Consider the following 27,306-nt stretch of genomic DNA (forward strand, 5'->3'; position numbering starts at 1 on the left):
CCTGTGTCCTTAATAGAATTTAAACTTCCCAACAGCTCTGATTTTTTGTATTATCCATAGTCCCTATTATTCCCCTCACAGACGTTACAACCCACCCACCCTAATTGCTGGCCTTCAATGGCTCGGTATTTAAGTGAGTGTTATGAATTGAAGATACTTATAGCACCCCGGTGGTGAGTGGGTTTATCTCTTCCTGTCATTCTCTCATGGATAGGGTGGTCAACCTCAAAAGAATTGACTGGGGGGACAGTAGGGACATAGAATAACCAGCTTTACCGGTAGGTAACCGGGCATTAATGTACCATGAAACCCCCTGTCCAGGAGCAGCTGCAGGAAGGCCAGTAGTCTGACTGCCTACAAACTGTCAGCAAACGTGGCAGCCATCTTGGCCGTGAGCGATCCCCACTTTCAAGCATTGTAATATAATACACGTACTAAAATATGTCAATTTATCAAGAATAGAAAAATGCAAGTTATGTACGAGTCAGTTATGTTTAGGATTCAGCAATATTTTACTACAGAAAAACTAATAAAACATATCGTTTGAAACCGTCCAGTTTAGAAGGCTGTTTAGTAGCTATTTTATGGGATTTTCCTCGAATTCCTCATATGTTTCTCATGCTGCTTGTTACTCTTCTCAACGTGGCCACTTCTTTCCACAGACAAACCCGGTCCCAGTCTATCTTTCGTTTCAACGGCAGTTCTCATCACTCCTGAGAGTAGACTGTTTTTTATGTCTACACACTCGTCCTCTGCGCCTGCGCAGTACACCTCCAGCAGCCCCTTGGGACTCAACTGCGCATGTGCATTGTTTTTCCCACGTTCCTGTGCTGTCCCCCTTCAGTTTCCTGCCGCGCACCCCCGCCGGAAGTGGTCAACCCGGAAGTGATCGCGGGGGTCAGTAATGGCGGCTGTCAGAAGGGGTACCACCAGCTCCCGCGGAAGTCGGAGGAGGACCGGCGACGAGCCAAGGCACTGAGGGAGACGAAAGTCCGAGACTCCCATTTCCTCCCTCCAGCAAGCCCTCCCCTTCAGGGCACCGCCCCCCACCCAACCCTGAGGTCCTCCCCTCGGCTGTCAGGGGAGATCCTCCCCCAGGGCCCTCAACCTCCAGGGCCCCTCCTGAGCCTGTAGAGACCCTTCCCCAGGCCCATGACAACCCTTCCTTAACTTGTCCCCGACCCCAGGCTCCACTGCTTCTGCCCTACAACCATATATCCGGTCTGTCCCCCCGTGCCTTCCAGCCCCCTACAGCCACGACCCCCTCGCTCCCCGTCTGCCCTCCAGGCACTCCCCCGGCCCCGCCACGGCCTGTCCTCGCCTCCACCCCCGGAGCCCACCCGGCCCCCCGCTCCTCTCCACCCTGGCGGAGCTCGGGTTGCTGGCCATGATGAAGACGCAGTGCCTGCTGGGGGTGCGCAGCTTTCTGGCCATCGCGGCCAAGCTCTGGAGCTTCCTGCTCTACGTGCTACGGAGGCAGGTCCGGACCGTGAGTACCAGCCAGTCTGTAGAGAGAGGAAATGGGTTTAGGAAATTGGGACATGGTGAAGTGTGGAAGGGGTAGATTTGGGGATAGGGTGCATGCCAAGAAAGTAGAAGGGAGAGGCCAAGCCAGTGTGAATACTTGCGTAGTATGAAAGAGATGGACGTGCTAAGTGCGGAAGAAAGTTTGTATAGTTTGAAAGCAAGAGGGGAAGAGAAGAAGCGTGCTCAAGCATGTAGAGGAGAGGTGCAAGGACAGTCAGTAATGTGACACCGCACATAGGCAAGATAAAGAGCAGACGGGGAAATGCCGAGCAAGTTCATGTGCTGATTTGGTGCTAATGAAAAGTGCTACCTTGAAAAGCAGTGAGACCTTTAGCACTTCATATTCTGTCTGTTTCTCAATTGTTAAACTTTGCAGAAGTAGATTCTGGTTGTCAGGAGTAAGGTCATTATTCAGTTACATATTGCAAGCTATTTGTGGACGTACTTCTGTGGTGCATCTAAGTCGCCATTTGTTTCTAATCATGAATGCACTGCTCAATCGTAAACAGTGACAGGTCGAGGAAAAATTGTATTGTACAGAAGTGAAAATGAAGTCGCGAGGAATTTATCACACAATCAACTGACGTGCTGTTAGTATAGTTCACATATCACTTGTACTGTCAACCTGCCAACCAAATAGACAACCAGGAGAGTGGGAAGGTCGCATTTCATATGTCTGATTAGGGAATCAAATGTGTTGTCTTACATAAAGTAGGAAGCGACCAAATCGTGGATTTTCCTGAGGTGCTAAGGCGTGTTGTACCAAGGGGCGGCTGCGCGAACTTGTGTCTGTCAAAAGAGGAAGTCTTGTAAGGGATATAAATAGTTACCTACTTATTGAGAGTACGATTAAGTTATGTCTGGTTAGTGTGAAGATAGTTGCGAAAATGAATTATCTAGGAGCACTGTACGGAAATCTTCGCGAACGTGAAAGGAGATAATATAATGCGAGTGATTCTGCGCCCTGAAATCCCGTCGGTCTGCCTCTGCTTCCTATGCTCTAAACATTCAGTAGTTATAATATACTGCTTATATCGGGGTCCTCTCCAAGACCTGGCATCTCGCGTGGAAGCTCTAAGTGCCAGCAGGTGGTATCAGCTGAACTCTCGAGGACGATTGGCGGTCCTATCATTTGGACCAGACCAGGCTTTAGACAGCACTAACTTCAGATACTCTACCTGTGGTGATCCGAAACACTTCAAAACTAGCTCTGCTTCTGAGAGCTGTCTGGAAGATGTAACGGCTGCAGTACAGCTTGAATCTCAGGAAGAACCTAAAGGGCAGAGGATGTGGTGCACCGCACTACAGAAAAAGTTACAGCGAGGGTGCCATCTAGCATCGCCTTTCTGTTATCTGGAGATATACATTTTGGCATTGACGATCTTAAGTTTAGAATCGTAGTTCTGCATCAGGGCGCCTGTGTGGGTCTTCGTCACCATCAAATGTTCGAAATACGAGATTTGTTAAACATGCATGTGTGTTGGTTATTAACCATGTACGGTGCTCCGTTACCTTTATACTACGTTCAAGCTCTATTAATATCTTGTGCAGACATACTTTGTGTGTAGATGAATTCTGTGGCAATTTTATTAATGCAGCAATTGACTTGAGACAAATGTACAAACTTAGTGGAAAGTCGCAGGTGCGAGCAGCACTATGACCATCTTAACTCGAGGACGCTGTTCGTGTTCAACACTGTTGGTCCTATTTAGTTCTTCTGGAACTTGACTGTTCTCCAAGAGTGGCTACCTCTGTATTTCCCCCTGCTCCATTGATGAGCAGACAGTAAAACACACGGTCTAATTGTACATATATTGCTCACTTAAGACCCCTTTGCAGCATGTATGTAGAGGCACAATACTGGGGACCTCAAACCTGAGGCAGTGGTGTGTTTTATTTCCTCCTCTCCCTGCCTGTCTCTTATGTGTTTGGTTCTGCTTTCTTGCCTGCTCTGCTACCTCTCGTTCTCTTCTAGTTATAGTTTTTGTATTTGCACATACTGTTGTTATCACTGCGACGCAGGTCGTTGCAGCAGTGGACTTGCTAGAGCTGGCGTAGATAAGGCTTCAGGTCAATAACTAGCTTGTTCCTGGGGTAGGCCTCAGCTGTATTCCTTCAGTAACATACTAGGGATCTGTGTGATTCTTGGTTAGAATGTATTATACTATTGTACTGTTTGGCGAGTCTTGTCTCGGAGATCCTTTCTCTGCTGTTGCCTTGACATGTTTAATTTCCTTTAAGAGGATAAATGAGCAGCAGCTAGGCTTTTCAGGACCAAGGCATATATTGGCTCACTGGATGCAACAAGCTGATTTATAAGTTAAAATGTGTGGCAAGCTCTGTTTTTTCAAATTATAATTATTGATGAGAAAATTGTGCATGGCAGGGGCCCGAGTTACAGCTACCTTTAGGGCATGAGTTATTGTCACTTAATACTAAATCTGTTAATATTTCCACAGTTTTTCAGATTTAAACTATTAACCTAACTATGTCTCTGTAATCTTTGTTTTTTCAGTGATTTTTCTTTGTCTTTTTATTGATATGTCCCAACTATAATGTCCCTATAACCTGCGTGTGTGAGTCAGTGGGTGACTGGCTGTGTGGGTGTGTGAGTAGGTGTGGGAGTGGATGTGTGAGTAGGCATGTGGGTGGCAGTGAACAGATTAATGCCAGATTACAAAAAGCACTGTTTCTGGACCAAGATTTGCCGTTCCGACAAGTTTGTGTAATTCCATTCAGCCATTTGGGTTGTAGTCATGTCTAAAAAATTAATGGGAAATTGTATGTGAAAAACCCGTTTTGGGACCCCCCTCCTACTTTTTCTCGGGCTTTGCTTGATGGCTCACCCCAAAACTTCAGCTGAAGTGGCTGGTATACTAGCTTTGAAAAGTTTGTGGAGATTTGTCAAACATTACCAAAGTTATTAGCAAACAAAAAATGCTTTTCCTATGTAAACTAGGTCCTAACTATAACTACCTACTGGTGATTGCCAGTAGGAGATTATATACACACTCACTCACTAAAAAAAGGTTAGGGTAACATTATAGTTAAGTGAAATGTTCAACAACAGCATAACTTTTAAACTCTAAAAACTGCAGAAATTAACCACTCATACTTATCTGAAGTAGCTATAACTTGTGTCCTAGGGTAACTATAACTCACACCCTTGCCATGCACAATTTCTCATCCATAAATATAATAATCTGAAAAACAAAGCTTGTCAAACATTGTAACTTAGAAATCAGCTAGTTGCTGCTCATTCATTCTCTTAAAAGGAAAGTAAGCATGTCAAGGCAATACCAGAGAAAGGATCTCTGAGGCAAGAGTTCCCAAACAAGGCAATAATATAACACATTCAAACCAAAAATCACACAGTTCCCCGGTATGTTACTGAAGGAATACGGTTGAGGCCTATCCAGGAACAAGCTGGTTATTTACTGTGGAGCCTTATCTGAGCCAGGTCTAGCAAGTCCACTGCTGCAACGACCTGCGTCACAGTGATAATAACAGAATGTGCAAATACAAAAACTCGCTTACTAGAAGAGAGGGAGGGGCAGCAGGGTAGGCGAGAAAGCAGAACTAAACACTTACGAGGCAGACAGGGGGAGGAGGAAATAGAACATGCCAGTGGCTGATATATAGATATATCCCTATCAACTGGGGATTTTAGTACTTGCTATAAGTGCCAGATTGAGTGTGTTGCTTCACTATCCCCAGAGGCCCACCAACCATCCTTACATGCTGTCCACTCAGTAGCCGGTAAGGGGTGTATTTCTAACTTCTTGCATGGTCTGTTCGTGAGCTCTCTTCCAAGACTGACAGGAAGAATCCTTTTTGAGGTGATGGTTTTGAGTAAAATGAAAAGGGTTGAATCAAATGGGAGAATCAATATTAGCCACTGGTAATTACATAAAGGTGTATGATTTTTTTTGTCCTGTATAAACCAGCCATATGCAAATTAGCCTTCGTCCTGCTGCATTAGAAATAATGTAGATCGAGGATGGGAACATAAGCATACCTTCACCAGTACAGCATATTTAGGCCTGCTCTGGGAGGTATAGCTTCATTCCGTTTTAGCATCTGCTTTCTGAAGGATAGATTCTAATCAATGCTTCATAGGTTATTACTTTTGATAGTGATCTGGTTTGAGTTTAATTGTGTTAAGTAAAAAGTTGGTCCAAATTGATAGGCCGCTTTGCCTGTGTATTTTTGATGATAAGGTATTGTTTCATGTGTCAGTGATGTTTAGCTTGGGTATATAACTCTATGGAGACTGGACATGGCGTTCCTATTGGGGTTCCACTGGTTGCTGAGCAGAGCTAAAGGACAATAGTCAGCCAACCAAAAATATAGAAATTGGCGGTTTTTTTGGAGCTGAATTTTTCAGAGTAAATATGTGATCTCGTTGTATTTTGGTCTCAAACCTGTGTTTAAGCTCATGGCAACAAGTTCAGATCTCTCCCAGTGCATTCAGTCAGTCATCCCTTCAAGGTCTATAAAATAAATATTATTGAGTTGTGTAGTAAAAAAAAAATACCTGTTTTTCAACATGACCTTTACAAATGCCATGTTATGATGTTATTGCAAATCCTCCCTATCTGGCCCTAATGCAGTTGCCCCAGTTGGCCTCACGTTTTTCATTTTGTTTGTAATTTCGCTTTGTCATCTTTATATAACGTTTAAGGTTACAGTCCTTTAGCTTATAGTGAGAGCTGTTTTCCTCATAAGTGGTGGCTTGAGGGGTCTTTGACTAAAGTCTACAAGGGTTATGATGGCTGCTCACGTCGTCCAGGTTTTACAACCTTCTGCCCGCTCAGCGCTTAGCACTCCCTGGTTGTGTCACAAGCTCTGCATGCCACAGGTCTGTGTGCCACAAGATGAGCGTGTCACCAGACCTTATATCGTAAGCTATCTTCCACCGATTCGTGTGTTGCTGGTCAATGGTACTTGTCTTCTTGATCCAAACTTCACACGCTTTCAATGCACTGAAAGTCTCTGAAGTTCTGACCTCATTCACTAAGCTAGGTTATACTGCCTGTGCATTCCACTCTTACTTTGTTGTGAGCTCTGGCCAGCAGGGAACCAGTGGTTGCCACCTTCATTTCTCAGTGTTTTCATATAGTTAGTATCTTCTGGCTTCTGGCTGTAACTTGGCAAGAATGAAGAATCCTTCACATACTGGTGTGCTCAGGGTGAAATTCTCACATCCTGGCAGCCTTAAACCCAATATTGGGTGTTCAGCCATACATAGACATTTATCACACTACATTCCTTTTGCCACTACTCGATTCTTCAGTCTTCTGCTCATTATTGTAATATGTGCTCATCCTTAAAGTGAAGTTGGGGGCCGATGAAGTGTTCCGTACTTATGGTTGTAAATTCCAAATGAGACGTGCAGTATTGTAACCTTCTTGAATATTGTGTACCCACAGTAGCATTTGAGTTGCTCTTTGATTTCAGTTCTTTCCATTTGCTAAAGGGCAGCAGAGCCCACTGAGATGTACCACTGTTAACAGCAGTGCATGCAGCTGTTCAGCTACAATATCTGAAATGTCAGCACTGTATTGTGATGCTTATTAGCAATAGTTAATATAACCTTACACTCCCAATGTGACTGTCTAACTCCATTTACCTTTCATCACTAAATGCTGCCAACGGAGCAGAGTTCAGGGTAAAACCATGGGACTCTGAGGGCAGTTACCTACTTCCATTGAATACCTATGCCACTTTAATGAAAAGCCTTGAAATGCCTCATGTAGATATTCCATACATATTTTCAGTGGTGTTTCAGTGAGCTCTTCGGAGTTTCTTCGCCGTTGAAGGCGTGATGTGTTTCCACTCTGACTACACTTTATGTTCTGTAAGAGACTGTTGAGCTGGAGCCTGGGAACGTTGAAGGTGTCGGGTTTTATTGCAAGGCTATTTTTGGTGCTAATCCTAGTAGCCACAATCGTTTTAGACACAGCACCTGAAGCATGTTAAGTTTGCAGGCAGGGGGGCACTGCATGCTTTGAATAATATTTTCTATCTGTTATCAAGTCAGCAGTCCTCTTTGCACTTCAGAGGGTAGAGAGGGAGCAAAGTGAGGGTAAACTACTCTAGAGCTAGTGAATAAACCTACGATTAGGTTTAAAAGTGCTCTGAAAGGCATAGCTAAAGGTGAGTTAGCTGACATCTAGGTTTTGAGCTTTGATTGTGAATTTATAGGTAGCTTTACAATTCCAAACTCAACCTGTGGAATCCTTCTGCTCCAGGAGAACTCTTTGAACTGGTCGTACAAGCTTTCTCTGTCACATTAGGCGTAACACATTATGGAGAGAAGGCATTTTCCACAGCGTATTACTGACCAGCATGCCTATTACACCACCTCTGTTAAGAGGGCACGCATGTTAATGTTTTTCTGTTGAGCTTTGAACGCTTTAGGTTCTGAAGAACCTAAATGAAGTTGGAGAATAGTGAACAGGTACAAGGAAAGCACTGTTATTCGTAGCTCGGAGGAGAGTGACCCAGGCATAGAGGATGATCTATTTTGGTAATGACAAGGATTTAGATATCACAATCCCAGCATGAATAATAGTTGCATTCATGAATTGAGAGATTGGCCATCGTGCCTGGTGGGAGAAAGATGGCAGATTATGTGGGCATGATGATCCTTAATCGTCCCCACTTTGTGTTCTAGGTTTTCATGCTAGGCAAGGTTGCAGACACATAGTGTTTTTTTTTTTTGTTTGTTTTTTAATCTTGGGTGTATTAACTTCAAGCAGCCTATTTTCAGTCTTTCTTGGGCTTCATTCATGAAACACAAATTATTGCACTACCACTACCGAAACAGAGGACTGCCACAAAAAATAGATGAAGCACAAGGAGAAGGACTTAAGAACAGACTTTGCAAAGCAGAGTGAGAAGCAGCAGTACAGATCAAATGTTGAGATCTCTGATGTTTTCTCAGTTCATTGAGCTTGGCTAGTAGGGCTACCTGTTTTCAGTGCCCTGTCTGAATGCCTGCCTGCTTCTGCTCAGTACCCCAAGGTCTCAAGGGTGCTGGATTGCCACTTAGCCCACCACCATATCCTTCTTGTCCACTGCACTCTACCTAACCACCGCTGCCTGCTAGCCTCTCACACCCACTCCGCCACAGTCTCCTGAATCCCTTGATAGTTAACTCTTTTCTCTCTCTGGAAGCCTTAAAATCAGTTGGATTCTTAGATAAATCCTTATCATCTAGGGAATGGGATACCCACTTGGGAGGATAATGTGTTTGCCAACCTGGAATTCATGTACTACATTCCGTAGCTGGAGGGGACTCATTCTCCACATCTGTCTGCACTGGCTTAGGAGATCTAGCATTTGGCAGTCCACAAGATCCACCTTTTAGCTAATCAGTTGCCGTGGCTGGACAGTGACTTTCCAGACCTGCTTAGTAGGACAAATCAATAAGTCCTTGCATGGTAACCTCACTCACAAGTCCTGTTATGTTACGCTTATGCAGATTTGTGGAGATCATTATTCCATGAGAGGGTATCCTGGTACTGAGCAGGTGTGAGTCTAGGCACACCTAGGGCCTAGTCGGACTACTCAAAAAGTCAGGTCTTAAGTTTCTTGTGGAATTCAAGAAGTAAGGAGGAAGCTCCAGTGTGTAGCAGCAGGTCGTTCCATGCTTTAGGAGTGATGTAGGAGAGGAGTTTACCCTTAAAAGAGACTCTCCACTGTGGGCGCCCTGACTGTGGACCTTTTCACCACCCCTGCAAAAGTGAAATGCTACCGCTTTTTTCCCCGATACCCATGCTCACAGTCCATGGGCAATGCTCTGTGGATTAATTGGTCCGGGGCATTTGCCTACACCTTTTTGTCCTCTTCATCCCATATGTGGTGAGGGAGAGGCACCATGTGTCCCTGACACTCCTGTTGGTGACCCTAGTCTAGGCAACCCTGGTACTCCATGTACATCAGCCTCCACTAAAAGCTGGTGCTCAGGCACAACCTTTTTACGCAGCAGCAATAGGGTCAACACAGACACCCAGAACCTAGCCAGCTCATCCTAGCAATCTGACATCTTTGTTCGGTTATAGTGTGCGAAGCGAGTAAACCCACCTCCTACATTTAGCAGCTGCATATATGCATTATAGTGCAAGGCCTTCATGGAGGCACTCCAGAAGGATTCAATCAACCCTGGGTGGAATCTCAGCATAGCCCTCGCAAGGCTCATGGCTCTTGAAATCCTACACTCCTCTGTCTTAAATTTTCTGTCATAGAAGATTGCTTTCCTTGTAGCAAAACCTTCTTTCAGACATATTAGCAAGCTTCAAGCCTTGTAAAGGAGCATTTTGTTTAGGGCCACAAGGTCAGAGTGATCATCAGGACCCACCCTAAATTTCTAACAAGGTAATCTCACATTTCCACATGAATTAGACTGTTAAGCTGCCCGGCTTCTTCCCACAAGAAGACTTTGTAACTGAAAGGGCCTTTTCACTGACTAGATGTTAAAATTGCGTTAATGTACTGGATAGACTGGACCAGATCCTTTTGTAAAACATAAAAGCTCTTTATGGTTTGTGCCAAACCATAGAAGGGAGACCCCTGCTCTGAATTTGGTATTGCGGGTTTGATTGGGAAGTGCATCCAGAAAGCTTATGGTAAGGCCAAGCATGCTCTTCCTGTACAAACCTGTGTGCTTTGCTGTACAGAAATGGTTACGCTGTGGCTTTTGTTCATAGCATGCCACTTGCCAACATCTGCAAAGCTGCTGCTTGGTAAACATGATACAAGTTTACTAAACACTTCTCAATGGATATTCTGGCCTGTCAACATACAATGGTGGAGTAAACTGTGTTAAGGGCTTTGTTCAATCATCTGCTTAATCGTCAAGCCTGCCACCGCCTTTGGCAAACTCCTTTACAGTCCATGTGGAGCAAGTTCTTTTTAGAGCCATATGTGCTACAAACAAAGAATGTTACCCTGTTAGCATCTGTTTGTAGCATATATTCTTGCGCCCATTGTCCTCCCCAGAAGCTAGCGAAAAGATGTTTCTCCCCTCATCTGTTTACATATTGCAATGCACAGTACACTTGTCTTTGACAGTCTTTTCCTCTCCACTTACACCACTCACCCACTGAGTGGATAACAATTAGAGGTTGAGCCTGTGCATTGTGAATCATAGGTAGGAGTCACAAGAAGTCTTGTAAGTGAGTTCATAGGACAAAAAACAAGTTGCAGTGTCTGTGCCCAACACTCAACAGGTGTGTTTAGAGCATGTGAATCTACAGCACTACACGTTACGAACCGATGCTCTCGGGGTAAGTAAAAGCTTCCTTCCTTTGTACCCAGTAGCAACAGCATTATATTGTTGATTATCATGGTGGTTTTTCGATAAGATAGCTGCCTTTTTGCCTGAGGCCCAGCATGTTATATTATGCGCAGTCTGGTGCAGTCTCTATTACCATTGTCGAAGGTGGTGCGGAGTCGTGACTCGAGACAAATCCTTTTTGACACATGCTGCTGTTTTCTCCCTCAGGCGTGGTAATATATAAAACGTAACTCTTTTCACATATGTATATGTAATGCTGTTATTTCCTGTGCATTATTTATTAACAAAAGTAAGCCGAACCTAGGCACAGTCTTTTTGCGTCTGCCTCTAGCGAGAAGCAATGAAGATGAAGAGTATGATCATTAATAGCCTCACCCTTTTGCTGTAGTAACAACTTGGGACGTCTCCATCGCACTTTAGAAGTACATGTCTTAATCTCGGTTTAGTACTACTCCTGTGTGCTAAGTAATGTTTTATTGGCGTACATTTTTTATGTATTTGCCTCGGCACCTGCACAGGTGTCACAGTTCGGTCTGAGTTTTAATTGGAAAGGCATTTTTTGTTTTCTCACTAACTTTGGCGCCATTCAACAAATCTGCGTGAAACTTTGCCTCCTTTATTGAAAGTTTGGCGCTGATTTCTCAAGCAGGGACTAAGGAAAAAGGAAGGGGGGGCTGTAGCCGTATAATATAATACTTCATTGCAACCGAGGAGTTCTGGCGACAACATAAACTACAAGCCTAAAGGCCATGTGGATCGCAAATATCATGAGTCCCTAGTTAGCAATATTGCAAAAGTTTACACAAGTTACCCGTTATGTATTTAAATATATATATATATAATGCTTCTTTTGATGCAGTTAGCATTGAAGCAATGTCTTTATTTTTAAACCTGCACAGTGTTATTGATAATAGTGACTGAAATACTGCATGAAATACTGCACTGTTGGTGGACTGTAGTAAAAAAAAAATGCAGAGTTTGCTGTCTTAAAAAGCACTGGCCATTGAAAGCGTAGATTTTGTTTTGTAGCTACTGCGAATAATGCAGCGCTAACAGCGGGCATTAGCTGCGATTAGAATGTTCAACTTTCATGAACATACAGTTGATTGAACAATACAGAGTCATTATGCCCAGGTAATTTTTTAAAGCTACTCCTACAGTGTTCCACTAACAGTGGGCAGAAACAGTAGTTCCAGTTTTGGTCTGGCCTTCAAGAAGAGATTGCCAACTACACCATGATCAACAGTGAAGCGTTACAGACATTATCATTATGGTGTAATATATGGAAAATATTTCATGGGAAACCTACACACATTGTGTGTGTGTTTGTAGTAGTATAAATTCTACTTGGTGAGACCAACAAAGATTTGCCAGTCAATGTTGACATATAACCAGGCTACATAGAGGTGTCCAGCAAAACCATTCATACAAGTTTGTGGACTAGATTTGTACCTTTATGATGTTTAGAGGTGCGGGAACAGAAAGGTTCTCTGCATAATAATGGACAAGCACCCCTGCCCTGAGTACCAACAATGCTAATGCCTGGATCTTCGCCCGGGACATCTTGTTTGGGGTCAAGGGCAACAAGTTTTTATGTTTACTTTGTCCTTGGGACAAGTAGGCCCAACCCTCTGCAGCACAAACCCTTTGGCTGCCTGTTTACAGAGAGTGGAACTCTATACAGTTGAGGTAATGTATTTCCAAAAGATAATGCTGTTCGAACTTGTATTTATGGTTCATTATTTGAAAACCTTCATTATTAGGGTGAGTGCTGTAAATAAATGTTTTAAGGTCACACTTCACTACTGACGTTGGTTCCAGTACAAATAAAAAAAACGTGTATACACATGTTTGAAAAGTTTAGGCTATGAGGCTAAGTATAATGCTCCCAGAATGCTCTCTGATTAGATGCAAATGAGGTGTCATTTAGTAAAATGTTTTGATGCATGCTAGTATTTCCCAAAAATATTTCTAATGGAAAATCAGTGTAACCATTTTCAACACGATTATGGGAAGCATGAAAATAAACAAACACTGACCAAGCCAACTGATCTGACATATCTTTATAAGTCTTTTAGTTTCATCAATGCGTGTCTTGTTTTGACATGGCTTTTGTAACACTTTATTGTTGTGGGAGCTACCAGGCCCTCAACATTGTAACAAACACTGGCAAAAAAAAAAAAACTTTTTGAACTCTAAAAGCACACGTTGCCACCAGTGGCGTAACAAAGGCCCCGCAGCCGCCCTCCAGGGGACCCCTTCAGCACAGCACCTGCCCTGAGTGAGTCTGGAGAGGGGGCTCCTCCATGTTCTTTGCAAAGGGGCACCCTCCAGTTTCGTTACGTCACTGATTGCCACTGTAGTTCCTGACACTGAACAAAACTACTTTGTGTGCCAATATGCTCCTTGTGGAAGAGAAGAATGCGATCACTCACAGTAAAGCCAGCCGAAAGAGAGAGAAATAGAAGTTTAATAAAAACAAAATGTCTTTAACACCAGACCTAATTAGGGACCAAGACCCACATGTAGGTAGCTTTTTGCATGTCGCAAACAGCGACTTTCGCTGTTTGCGACGTGCAAAAAGCACATTGCGATGCACAAACCCAGTTTTGCGATTCGCAATTAGAAAGGGGTGTTCCCTTCCTAATTGCGACTCGCAGTGCAATGTAGGTTTGTTTTGCGAACGCGGGCGCAAACCAATCGCAGTTTGCACCCATTTCAAATGGGTGCTACCACTTTCACAAAAGGGAAGGGGTCCTCCTGGGACCCCTTCCCCATTGTGAATGTCACTGTAAACATTTTTTCAGAGCAGGCAGTGGTCCGCAGGACCACTGCCTGCTCTGAAAAAATGAAACGAAAACGTTTCATTTTTCGTTTTTGTAATGCATCTCGTTTTCCTTTAAGGAAAACGGGCTACATTACAAAAAAAAAAAAAACTACTTTATTGAAAAGCAGTCACAGATATGGTGGTCTGCTGTCTCCAGCAGGCCACCATCCCTGTGAGGCCGCCATTCGCAAGGGGGTCGCAAATTGCAACCCACCTCATGATTATTCATGAGGTGTGCATTTGCGAAGCCCTTGTGAATCACAGATTGTGTCAGGGACACCATCCTACATTCGGATTTGCGACTCGCAATTTGCAGGTCGCAAATCTGAACCTACCTACATGTGGCCCCAAATTCTTAAAGAAAGTCACAAAAGTGCACCCATGGTATATGTCGTACCCCTATAAAATATTTGTGAACTGTATTTTAGCATGGGTAAATACGCATGTGTAGATTTGCTCATGTGAAAATCTATTGAGCATTTGCAAGTTCATTTTCCCTCCAGCCACTTTCTTTCCAACCCTGGAAGAAGTTCTAATTCTGCCATTGTCAGGAGTAAATGTCCAACCTTTCTTATTATGGGAAAATATTAGAGAGAAGCTGGTGAAGATCTTTAAAACATGCAGGTTAGTAGGTTTGCAGACTCAAAGGCATTCCAGCCCTGGAACTATTGCTTACTGTTTCCTCCAGCCCCAGTATGCAGATCTGCAGAAAGGTGGAAAAATAAGGAAATTGCTACAGTAGGGATTGAAACTGCAAGTATTCAAGCCCTACTATGGTAGTAGCCCTGGCATAATCAGAGAGGCTATTATCCGAGCTCTTGCATAATGAGATTGCCGCCATAATTTGGCGCCACACTACATGGCACCAAAGGGACAAGTAGATCTTTTTACAGGACAAGTAGATTTGAGAAGCAACCTGTCCAGTGGACAAGTAGATATTTTAATAAATTCCACACCCCTGTTAGTAATCCTAATTTTTGTTGTCATAGGCAAACACAGATCACACGTGTGCACCATGGCATAGGCCTGCCTCACAGATTGCGGTCATCGTGGTCCGTGATGGGCGCCCAATATGGTACCCTCATAGTGGTGGAAGGCTACTTACTTTATTTTCCAGGATTTAAGCAGCATGAGCCCAGTGGTGGCAGCATACCACACAGTGATCAGTAGGAGTAATCGGGTCCTTTAAACCTGTCACTGGAGTGGGGGCCTACAGGCTCACTAAGTTAAAGTTCCACTGGTGGATGAACTTCTTGAGTGGTGTACCTGAGCTGTGTGTATGTGTTCCTGGGAAGGATACAATACTGGGATAATGAAGTACTGGGCAGTGTGTTAAAGCTAAATGCATGCTCTGGCTGTATGTGTGCCTGGGAGTAGTTTAGTAGTTCGAAGGATATAGTGCCATGCAGTGCATGCATGTTAAATGTATGTGCTGGATGTATGTGTGCCTGTAAGGGGTACAGTATATGGAGGCTTCAGTGTGTGTGTATGCTGTAGGCATGATTGTGGTGTATGTGTGCTTATGAATGGTACAATACATGGAGGACCCTGGGTTCCATTTTGGAGACCCAGGCCTGCATGGTGAAGCATGCAGAGCAGGTAGGGGAATCCCGCAGACTGATTTGTGGATGGCTGCATTCCTGTATTAGAGGTGGGGCACACACTGGATGGGGAGAGAGCCAGTACACTTCAAAGAATGTTTTTTGATTAAGTGAGAGGTCACAAGGAAGGGGCCTGGGCACGTCTCATGAAGGAGATGGGACTAATAAGTGAATCGTAAGGCGTAGTGCTGGGGGCCTGAGCTAAACTTTTGAAGAGCATATCACTATGGCTGACATTCAGGTGTGATCTCAAGACACTCCTGTGACCTGTGTTGTGGAGCTGTCAGCTTTAGGGTTGCTCCTGTTGTGACAGACTGCCTTCAAGAAAAAGAAGAGAGCTTAAGAGTAGGCACGTCAAAAGAAGCAGTCCCCCAACATAAACTTCAGAGAATCACACTCTAAATCCCATTTGATGTCTAGAAATGGACTATAGAAATGAGAGTTTAAGACCACACACATTTTTATCTGCAAACCACTCAGTTTGGCTATGTGAGGAAGGTAAGCTGTGCAGGGCATCTACCTCGTGACAGTACTGGAGGCCAAGACCTGCTAGTCTCCTTGCTGGGTGAGGGGGGACATCACAAGGGGAATCCAAGCCACCTGTCTTCGATCCTGGAGCACCATCACCTGCCTGCTTGCTAAGACCCATGTGAGGAAGAGAAGAGCTTTGGAGAGAGCGAGATCTAGTGGAGAATCCTGTCGAATGGACTCTTTTTGTCTGGTGTGAGGAAATGGTTACTATACTGGTCCGTTGATTGCCTGTAGGCAGGACAAAGTTGGCGACCCTCATGCACCAGAGGAGGGCTGCTGTGAAGTGAGCCAGTCGGGCCGGATTGCTGTGCAGCTAAGGATCAGCAACCCCATATGCCAGGAGGGTTGTTGTGAGGATACCTGCTGTATTAAGACAATCAGGTCCGATGTACAGTAGGGACACGGGGGGGGACTGGAACTGGAACTCAAAAGAAGTGTATACTGACCCAGAGCATTGTTGAAGGAGTTAGGCTGCCATGGGGACCCCCATGCATCTACCTTTGGCGAGGGCTCAACACCAGGAGCATCTAATCCTCTTCTATCATCGCCCATTGTGGGAGAAACTAAAAGACTTAGCTCCAACAGGAGCCACAAGAAACCTCTGCTTGCTGCAGGAGAGCGACCGTGTGCGAGGAGATGGCGTATCAGCATGTGCAGCCTGCTTGGGTTGTGTGCAGTGAACTCACCTAGACCAGCCGCAGCCACGCCGCCTGTAGAGGGTGCTTGCTCAGGAACGTCTGACCTTCCTTGCCTGCAGGTGTGGGTAAAACTGAATTCAGACTATTTGGCCCCGGAGGAACTTGAGGCTAGATAGAGTGTAAGTGCTGGAACACGTTTGACTTAGGAGCAAAGTCAGAGTGAACTCTTGAAACTCAGATTACTAGTGGGGTATACCCTTGTTTTTGCCAGTAGTGAATGACACTATTTCTAGAGCAAGAAGGAAGTGGGACAGAGAACCTCCAAGGAAGCACTGGAGACGCAACCTCCGAAGGATTGTTTAGTTGTTTTGTGAATGTTGTATTTTTCCTTTGTGTTGGTAGCAGCAAAAATAAAATATTTCTCTTTTTTTTTTTTTCCATAAGTCATTATTTGGTCGGACAATGATTAATTGCTGCACACATTTTGAGCTGTGAGCCTGTATTCTCTCCCTTGTATCCACATCACCCACGCACGCCCAAGGGGGCTGCTCGGACCTCCGAGTCAGTCAAGTGCTGACTGGGTGCTTGGCCCAGTTGCTCAAATCCATAGTAGGACTGGCCCAGACATCTGGAGCAAAATGCCTCAACCACCACAGTGGGTCCCAGAACCACTGCTTGCCCCGTGGGCCTCTGAAAGGGGCTCTCACAAGTGCCTAGTATATTGTGTATGTAACTGCCTGTCAGGAATCGGAAGTGCATCTAAAATGTTGAGAGGTAGCTTATGGAGGAAATTTATATCCTCTGAAAAGGAGCTCTCAGCCTCACCCCACCTTCCAGCTGACACTAGAAGACTGGAGGAATATGTAGAAGTTTGGAATTGCCTGAAAACTGACCCCAGAGCAGAGCTGGACATGTAGAATACTTGCACCTTGCAAACCTGGTATACGTATGGGGCAGAAACCATTCCGGGGTTTCTCCACAACCAGTAAATAGATCCGACATCAGTTTTGACCCCCAAAAAACCTTGAGTTCTAGGGTTCTGGTCGCTGACTGCCAACTCCCTTTGCCAGGTTTGGGAACAAGAACATAGAAAGTTCTGCATCCCACCAGGAATAGTTACCTAGCGAGCACCTTGATGGAAGGGGTTACTCACTGTGCAAGTATACTTCCAGAACCCCTCTCCAGCAAGCTTCAAGGCTGCTAAGAAGAGGAGGGATTCGACTAGGTAGACAGGAAGAGCGGAACATTGGCTTGTTGTAGCCCCAGGATGGATTTGTTCTGCCAGGCAATGCGTTCAGGCCTTGTCAGTCTGACTTCCCTGCAAAGAGCCTGGAGCAAAGCCACTTCTTGCTAAAAAAGCAAAAACACCAGAAATTGCTTTCCACTAGGGAAAATTGCATCCACGTGTGGCAGTTTTATCAAAGGACGCCAAAACTTCTGTGATGGCATGGCTCTAAGGACAATCACACTTGAATTCAGCAGGATCATTAAAAAAACAGAATTGCTTTTGACGGCTTGGGACTGGAAGAAACTCAACTGCGGTTGGCTGTTGTTCATCCAGACCCTTGACCAGTACAGAACTGTGCCTGTGCAGTTCTGTGTGCCCACCTGCACACTAACTCCATGTAGCAGTCTATTGTGGGAGCAAAGGACTGGGGCCTCCTCTTTGCCGGCAGATTGGCAGCAGAGTGGCCCTGCTCCACATCCTTAAGGTTCTGTATGTAATCAGGTTTGCCTTTTCTTGTAGTTTGTCCATCAGCTGCTGAGCTGGTCCTAGGATGTGTCTTTTGGGTTTGTCTGTTTGTGTAGGGTTGGAGGGTGTCATCTGTGTTTATTGTATCTTATCCTTTTAAAACCTCCTCATATAAATTCACCTTTATGTGGTCTATGTCTCTGGCTTATAGTATTTCGTATATGGAGTTGATTGTTCCTTTGTTCTTGAAAAAAAACGTAATGGAGGTACCAGGTTTAGCGCTGTGTATTTATTCTTGTGAATGCATCAGTAGATTTTGATTGGTTGTCGATGGATCAGAGTTTTTACTCCATCCTTTTGGTACTTGCAAATGTGAACAGGTTTGAAGTTACAGTTAGCTGGTGTAGGTTATAACAAAGATGCCAAATTAATAAACATATATGCTGTACTTCCACTTATTCTGAAGGAGTCTGCCTGTTGCTTGGAGGGCTCAATACCATCTGGTCTGTTTTTGCTTTAAAAAAAATAAAAATAAAAGGCGGGGGCAAAAATGCATCCCTGTTGTACAGTTTTGATTATTGGGATTTATTTAGTGAGCCATTGTTCCTAATCCTGATGCCAGCAAATAGCTCAGAATACAGCAAACATAACAATTTTAACAGGATTTTCCAAGGCCATCATTGGTTACCCTTTGCTTATTTACTATACCAATCTACACCAGGATTATTGTCACCTGCAATCACTTTTTTCAGTAAACTGTGAAATAACTCCCTTTGGCAATCTGCTTTAAGCCACAATTACTCCGTTGTAAACACATTCTTAAGAGAGGTTGCTGTACAGCTTCCTCAAAGGAAGATATTTTTTAGCACTTCCTGTATTTCTTGCTGCTGAGAGAGCTTCTCCAGTTTGCTCTATTTCTGCAGGCCCTACCCTTCACCCTGGAACCTACAACGGGTTCTGTATAAACATCCCCTTTCTTTGCTCACAAGTATTCTTAAAAATTGATAACACAGATTTGGGTAAAAATCATCCAAAGTTTTAAGCTTAACTTCTAAAACTATGTCGGAGACACCCAGCTCATGATGAAATTGCAAGCCTGGACATGACCTCCACAGATATATCCTAGATGACTGATATTGATCACAGGGTGTCTGACGGTGACCTCAAGGATGAGTTTTGAGTTGACACAACTATCCGCAGTCTGATTGTTTCTGGCCTGCAAAGTTGGACAAGTGCTAGTAAACAACCTGGATCTCATGCAGGATAATAATCTCTGCATGTTTTGCATCACATTGTGCTCCAAAGTTGCTGAGTTCATCTCAGAATTGTAAGACAAATTCTCATGTTGAAGGACTTCCCTCAGAGGGTGAGCCCTGCTTTAGACCTACTCAACTATCTACTGAATTAAACTGGCTTATTCTTTTTCTCCTTTCCATAGTACACACCTCTGCTACCACAGCAAGTTTGGGGAGTGACTACCATGTTTCTAACCAAGTCTTGTCATCCTCTTGGTCCTGTTGAGTGGCATCTGAACACTCAGCAGATTCAGCAGAAGGTACGCACATACTTGCATACATACTAGCACATAAACATATCAAATGCCAACTGTGTGTGTCTTTCTTCTCTCTCCCTGAGCAAACTTTCCCCATCATCACGGCTCACCTAATAACCGGGCCTGCAGTCCGAGGCCTGGTTGCCTCCAGTTCGCCTCACTTACATGAATACGCAGCATCTTCACACCACTGTTCAAATTCTAGACTCAAGGAAGGAGTTGGTAGGCCAGGTGAGGAGAGTAGAAAATTGCAGCATGTTAGACACCCCTGTTATCACTTACCTATAAAAGGTTTGCGGATTAGGTTTGGTGCAAAGAGAACAACATGAGCAGTTGCAGAAGTGTAATAATGAAGGTCATTACAAAATACATTTACATTTTCCCTTGCTGTGAGCACACTAGAGCTTTGACTATTCTCCATCAGATTCACAGTTTACTGAATCATTTGTAATAGAATTCTGCATCTTTTTCACCTAAGCGTTTTGATATACTGTTGAATAAAACAATAAGGAAACATTTTGAGAATGGCCAGCACTTAAGACTACCTGGCAGAGCTGTTTGGAGGACGAGCTGGATTTAGCTGGTGGCATAAATCAAAGCAGAGAGCTTAAGAGTTTGATACATTGGTAAGATGGAGTGAGAGGGCCTAGAACTCTGTTCTTGGTTTAGTCATGGAATAGGTGTGCGCACACTGCTTCCATTGACAAACTTGATAGGTGGGGGCTTTGCGAGGGCTCATCAGGGGCTTCTAATTTGGCGTGGAGCTTCTTGCCTGCAGCCATGTGTTTGGTAATTACTATCTTCCTGTATTGGGCATGCAGTGAACATTGGCGCGTGGGAACAGAGCCGGAACCTGCAAGAGGTTCCAGAACATGGGAATATGATTGATGGTAGTAAGTTTGATGTCTGTGGAATAGCAGTAGTTTTCATCTCGGCTGTGAGCTGGAGAGTGTCCACTCGCTCATAGCAAATTGTTTGTTTTTGGATGTTGCTGCTGATCCGGGACCCTATTCAGATGTCAATGTCCAACAGTTGGCTTATCATGTAGGAGTAATACCTACAATTGCTACTCCTGTTTCTCTATATTGACACTACAGAATTAATCTTAGTTTAATATTACAAAGGCTGGAGTTTAAAATTAACAATAGTAATGACTGCAAATATCTTCAAGCTGAGGCTACCTCCCTCATACAATAACCGTGATAGTTTCATGATTCTACTCTGTTTTTTGGAATGTGCAATGAAGTGTTTTTAACATTATAATGCTATGCTGAAATGGTTGGTGTAAATTCCCGGGGGACCCTTAGCCTAGTGTTTGCTTTCAGCTGCGGGTCCCTAGTTGAGCCATTGGTGGCCCTTTTTTAAAGGTCCACTCTACTTGTGTTCTGAGAAAGGCTTTGTTACTTTGGCCTTTGGCAACTACGTCAGCGGCATGGGATTGGCATACCTGGTCCTACCACATGAATAGGTAATGACTTGGTATTATCCTGATGTCCAAGGTCTCCAACAGAAAAATATTATTTGGGGCAAGACAGGTAAACACAGACTAAGTAATTGCTCTACCCACAGGAGACATCTGACTCTATCCTGTTGGTCACAGGTTTAAATATAGAATGCCCTGTTAGATTATAGTGAGTACCATTGAGTTTGGTGATAACACATTATTTAATATGCAATTTAAGCACAGACAGACATTTTAATTTTTGATATGTGATACAGTTGCTTGCAGTCCCGATGAGCTTGCTGCGAGGGTTATTTTTGTGGTACTTGTACAGCGTAAATATAGCCAAAAGACAGTATAGTGCAGTTGAGGGTCAAAGGCACCAATATGGTCAACAAGATATGGGAGAGGTAGCTGGATTCTGAGATCAGACGTGTGGTGTTTCTACGGTGTGATGTAGTGTCATTAAAGAGGTGTAGTTTCATCTCTTTCCTAATTTGGAGCAGCATTGGGGTGGTCTTGAGAGATACAGGACGTTGTTTCAGATCTTTAGTGCATAATGGGAAAGACTTTCTGTATTGTGTTTTCTTTTTACACTTCTTAGTCTGTAGCTTGATGTCTGGGTTGTAGGTGTTTTGAGAGACATTGGAGATCGTGAGATTGTCTGCAGGGTAAACAGGATCACTCCTCGTGATGGCTGTGCAAATTATGCTGCAGGTTTGAAAGATGGTCAGGGCCGGCAAGGTGAGTCGATGAAGTTCCATCAGGGTGAGGGTGTTGTCATCGTATTTCTTCATGTCTTGAATGAGATGTGCTGCAGCATGCGCTTAAGGTAAAGGACACTCTGGAGTCTGGGAGGCAAGAGTATGAGAGCTTGAGCAGCAGTTTTGAAGTCCCTTTCTGGAACAAACAATTTCCCTTTCTTGGGAAGTGAGAGCTGTGGCGGTTTCACGTGTGCACATGGTGGTTCACCCAGAGTCCATGGCCAGCCAATGGCTGCATTAGTCTGCTGATTGCAGTGTGGCAGCTGCTGCTTGGCTTGTGCCGTGACTCTATCCGACAAGGAAGGAGTTCACTTTCCCTTCAACCTCTTCTGCCCTGCTCCTGATGAGTAGGAGCAGGTGCTTGGTTAAAATAGTGCCTGCGAGGGATGTGCGTCTGTTCCTTGTCTGTCTTCATGGGCTTTCTGAATATGTGTAAGGTTTCTTACGCCACACCACATTACGCACTGTTTACAACGTACGTAGATTTTCCTACTGGTATTTTGGGACCTTAGGAGTCTGCTGTAGCGCAAACTACAGCCACATTTTACTCCTAAAGCTGCTTGATCTTACTGCTGTGGAGCATAAATGGGCCATTCACACCTCAAACCCAGGACTTTAACAAAGGTGACATTTCTGCCACAAGGTGTAAAGCACTGAGACTTTCAGGTTATGGCACACAGGTCAGCATGCAGCTACGTCTGACTGCTGTGCATCTGTCTGCTACTTGAACCAGTGGGTCTGGATTTGGGTGCCAGGCCACTGAGCAGTGTAATGCACTTGGGGGAGTGTGTGTAAGAGGATTCTATGTAGGAAGCAGGATCCCTCACTTAATACCGTTCTTTCGTTTTCTAGTGCAGTCTGCACATGCGCAGCAAGGGGTTAACGGTTATGGTGACATATGTAGACTGTTGACAGGTTTGAAAACTGTGTGGAGCTTGTTCTCCACTGCCCAGCGTTGGCTGAGCTCCACAATTTAATCTGCACCTTTTCAAATGTTCCTGGTAATTTGAAGAAGCTGTAGTGAGAGGCCAGTCCAAGTAGCTGTGAGAAAGCCGAAGTGACACCGCAGCCAAGTGTGGTACACTAACCTCCATTTGATATCAAGCAGACTCTCTATTGGACATGGACCCTCTAAGGCAGTGGTCTTCAAACTGTGGACAATGGCCTGTTCGGAGGTTCGAATTCTGACTCTGCAGCACGAGCCACACCTGTGCTAGCTTCTTGGATCTTCTCCTCCACAGTTTGCTACATTCTTCTGCTGTGGAGCATAAAATGGTATTCAACGCCCCAAGATATAGACTTTCACAAGGGTTTCCAGGGCTCGAAAAATCATAAAAATGTTACTAGACCTGCAGGTCGAGTAATTTAAATAATCTACTCAACCTAACTGTAATGTACTTGACCTGTAAACGAGTCTCAATTCGTGTGATCCTAGGCAAATAGTTTACAGTTGCCTTTTTCTTAATTCTCACATACGAGTGCACCTTCAAATATGTGAGCTCAGCATTTCGGCAGTACAAAAAAACCTCTTGTTTGATTACGTAGACTAAAGTTTGCTGCATGCATCACAAGAATCTAGCCCACATACCCACGAGTTCTAGCCCACATAACCTAGGACTTCTTTTAGTTTACTAACAACATTGCCATCAGGGCAGGAGTATTTCTCAGTTTGTTTAAACACTCAATTTTAATAAATCTATAACTAAGCCATGATGTGGTAATATATTGTGTAGGAAGTTGGCTCTGTATGCACTATTTCAAAGTAAGGAATAGTATGCACAGAGTCCAAGGGTTCCCCTTAGAGGTAAGATAGTGGTAAAAAGAGATAATACTAATGCTCTATTTTGTGGTAGTGTGGTCGAGCAGTAGGCTTATCAAAGGAGTAGTGTTAAGCATTTGTTGTACATACACACAGGCAATAAATGAGGAACACACACTCAGAGACAAATCCAGGCCAATAGGTTTTGTTATAGAAAAATATCTTTTCTTAGTTTATTTTAAGAACCACAGGTTCAAATTCTACATGTAATATCTCATTTGAAAGGTATTGCAGGTAAGTACTTTAGGAACTTTGAATAATTACAGTAGCATATATACTTTTCACATAAAACACAAATAGCTGTTTTAAAAGTGGACACTTAGTGCAATTTTCACAGTTCCTGGGGGAGGTAAAGTATTGTTAGTTTTAGCAGGTAAGTAAATCACCTACAAGTTTCAGATTTGGGGCCAAGGTAGCCCACCGTTGGGGGTTCAGAGCAACCCCAAAGTTACCACACCAGCAGCTCAGGGCCGGTCAGGTGCAGAGTTCAAAGTGGTGCTCAAAACGCATAGGCTTCAATGGAGAGAAGGGGGTGCCCCGGTTCCAGTCTCCCAGCAGGTAAGTACCCGCGTCTTCGGAGGGCAGACCAGGGGGGTTTTGTAGGGCACCGGGGGGGACACAAGCTCACACAAAAAGTACACCCTCAGCAGCACTGGGGCGGCCGGGTGCAGTGTAGAAACAAGCGTCGGGTTTCCAATGTAAATCAATGGGAGACCAAGGGGTCTCTTCAGCGGTGCAGGCAGGCAAGGGGGGGGCTCCTCGGGGTAGCCACCACCTGGGCAAGGGAGAGGGCCTCCTGGGGGTCACTCCTGCACTGAAGTTCCGATCCTTCAGGTGCTGGGGGCTGCGGGTGCAGGGTCTTTTCCAGCCGTCGGGATTTTAGAGTCAGGCAGTCGCTGTCAGGGGGAGCCTGGGGATTCCCTCTGCAGGCGTCGCTGTGGGGGCTCAGGGGGGACAACTTTGGTTACTCACAGTCTCGGAGTCGCCGGAGGGTCCTCCCTGAGGTGTTGTTTCTCCACCAGTCGAGTCGGGGTCGCCGGGTGCAGTGTTGCAAGTCTCACGCTTCTTGCGGGGATTGCAGGGGTCTTTAAATCTGCTCCTCTGTAACAAAGTTGCAGTCTTTTTGGAGCAGGTCCGCTGTCCTCGGGAGTTTCTTGTCTTTATTTGAAGCAGGGCAGTCCTCTGAGGATTCGCTGGTCCTGGGGAAGGCGTCGCTGGAGCAGTTTCTTTAGAAGGCAGGAGACAGGCCGGTAGGTCTGGGGCCAAAGCAGTTGGTGTCTTCTTTTCTTCTTCTGCAGGGGTCTTTCAGCTCAGCAGTCCTCTTCTTCTTGTAGTTTCAGGAATCTAAATTCTTAGGTTCAGGGAAGCCCTTAAATACTAAATTTAAGGGCGTGTTTAGGTCTGGGGGGTTAGTAGCCAATGGCTACTAGCCCTGAGGGTGGGTACACCCTCTTTGTGCCTCCTCCCTGAGGGGTGGGGGGTCACTTTCCTATCCCTATTGGGGGAATCCTCCATCTGCAAGATGGAGGATTGCTAAAAGTTAGTCACTTCAGCTCAGGACACCTTAGGGGCTGTCCTGACTGGCCAGTGACTCCTCCTTGTTATTCTCATTATCTCCTCCGGCCTTGCCGCCAAAAGTGGGGCCGTGACCGGAGGGGGCGGGCAACTCCACTAGCTGGAGTGTCCTGTGGTGCTGGAACAAAGGGGGTAAGCCTTTGAGGCTCACCGCCAGGTGTTACAGCTCCTGCCTGGGGGAGGTGTTAGCATCTCCACCCAGTGCAGGCTTTGTTACAGGCCACAGAGTGACAAAGGCACTCTCCCCATGTGGCCACCAACATGTCTCGAGTGTGGCAGGCTGCTAGAACCAGTCAGCCTACACGGGTAGTTGGATTAGGTTTCAGGGGGCACCTCTAAGGTGCCCTCTGGGGTGTATTTTACAATAAAATGTACACTGGCATCAGTGTGCATTTATTGTGCTGAGAAGTTTGATACCAAACTTCCCAGTTTTCAGTGTAGCCATTATGGTGCTGTGGAGTTCGTGTTTGACAAACTCCCAGACCATATACTCTTATGGCTACCCTGCACTTACAATGTCCAAGGTTTGGCTTAGACACTGTAGGGGCACAGTGCTCATGCACTGGTGCCCTCACCTATGGTATAGTGCACCCTGCCTTAGGGCTGTAAGGCCTACTAGAGGGGTGACTTATCTATACTGCATAGGCAGTGTGAGGTTGGCATGGCACCCTGAGGGGAGTGCCATGTCGACTTACTCGTTTTGTTCTCACCAGCACACTTATCTGGATGCCAGGGTGTGCCAATTGTGGAATCAAAAGTACAGGTTAGGGAAAGAACACTGGTGCTGGGGCCTGGTTAGCAGGCCTCAGCACACTTTCAATTCAAAACATAGCATCGGCAAAGGCAAAAAGTCAGGGGGTAACCATGCCAAGGAGGCATTTCCTTACATATTGTCATCTACACACAGTAACCTTCCAAGAAATGTCCAAACACCTCTCCACTGACTTGCAGCTTTACTGATAAATCTGTGAAAATTGAATTTCAGAAAACATATCCTTTGCACATCAACATGTAAAGTATTCAGATTTTTGTCATCCTATTAAAAATATTTTTTCATCACACACAAATATAAAAAAGGGCTTTCACAATTACTGAACTATATTTTGAAAAGATTTAAAGGTGTCTTTTATTGCACGCCCACTTTTCAACTGAACACAACACCTGTTCAGTGTCAACTCGCCAGAAGGGGAAGTAGATATTAAGAATAGCTCGCCCTGATTATTTAAGACTCGCCATTGCAAGGGGTCCAGTGGATTTTTCGAACCCTGTGTGTCCTTTTTCGGCAGCCCTTAACATAGTGGACTTCCAGGCTATGCATCCCAGGTCAGGATGTAGTCACTTCTGCATGCTGACCTGTGTGCACACAACTTAAACACAAGGTTGTTGGAAAGAAGACTGCGGATTTTTTAGCCATTCCAAAAGTGTTTTGGCAATTTTTTCTTTTATATTGCACTAGTTAAACATATTGCATATGTTAATATGATCAAATAAAAGGCAACAGTGAGCGTTATTTGTTAACATTTCTTGCCTGATATTTACCCTGTCCCTGCCAAAGTCAATGAATTATTCCAGCTCTCATGCTTGCATATGCAATTTATAATGAAAAGCAGTTCGGAACATAGATGTGGACTTCTTTCATGATGCACACTTCTTGTCTAGACTCATGTGACCTGCATTGTTTAGTCATCTAGTGTTGGGGTCTGAAAACATTCTGTGCAACCAGTTTTTAATGATGGTGTCAACAATAGATGGAGTGTGTGATGTCTAGTGTAAGCCCACGCTGCCCTGCTGTGTCCTATTGCTCTTCAGAATTCATTAGATAGGGCAAACAAATGACCAGGGAGACCATCAGAACCAAAGACTTTTGGAACTCATCTGTATTGTCAGTAAATGTCATAAAGTCCTGACGCATTGCGTTTGTTTCCTTGTTTGCAGTAGTTAATGCTTTCCGTCATTATTTTGAGAAAATGTTATGAGGTCATTTTGTGATGCTCCATAGGGAATGAGCGAACAGGTTGGCATGGGAATTTATGA

General features: G+C 44.6%; 1 protein-coding gene across 2 annotated transcripts in view; it reads left to right on the top strand.

Annotated features, from left to right (window-relative positions):
• Positions 1-872: 872 nt before the first annotated feature.
• Positions 873-27,306, top strand: part of CTDNEP1 (CTD nuclear envelope phosphatase 1) — a 102,255-nt gene continuing 75,821 nt past the window's right edge. Inside the window, exon 1 of one of the 2 annotated variants that reach the window (XM_069215525.1) lies at positions 873-1,489. In XM_069215525.1, coding sequence (XP_069071626.1) covers positions 1,388-1,489 — 102 coding nt within the window. In that variant the 5' untranslated portion in view covers positions 873-1,387. The remainder of the gene's footprint in view (positions 1,490-27,306) is intronic. The other variant, XM_069215526.1, reaches the window with a different exon arrangement.

Source organism: Pleurodeles waltl, chromosome 12 (assembly GCF_031143425.1).
Source record: "Pleurodeles waltl isolate 20211129_DDA chromosome 12, aPleWal1.hap1.20221129, whole genome shotgun sequence".
Classification (NCBI taxonomy): domain Eukaryota; kingdom Metazoa; phylum Chordata; class Amphibia; order Caudata; family Salamandridae; genus Pleurodeles; species Pleurodeles waltl.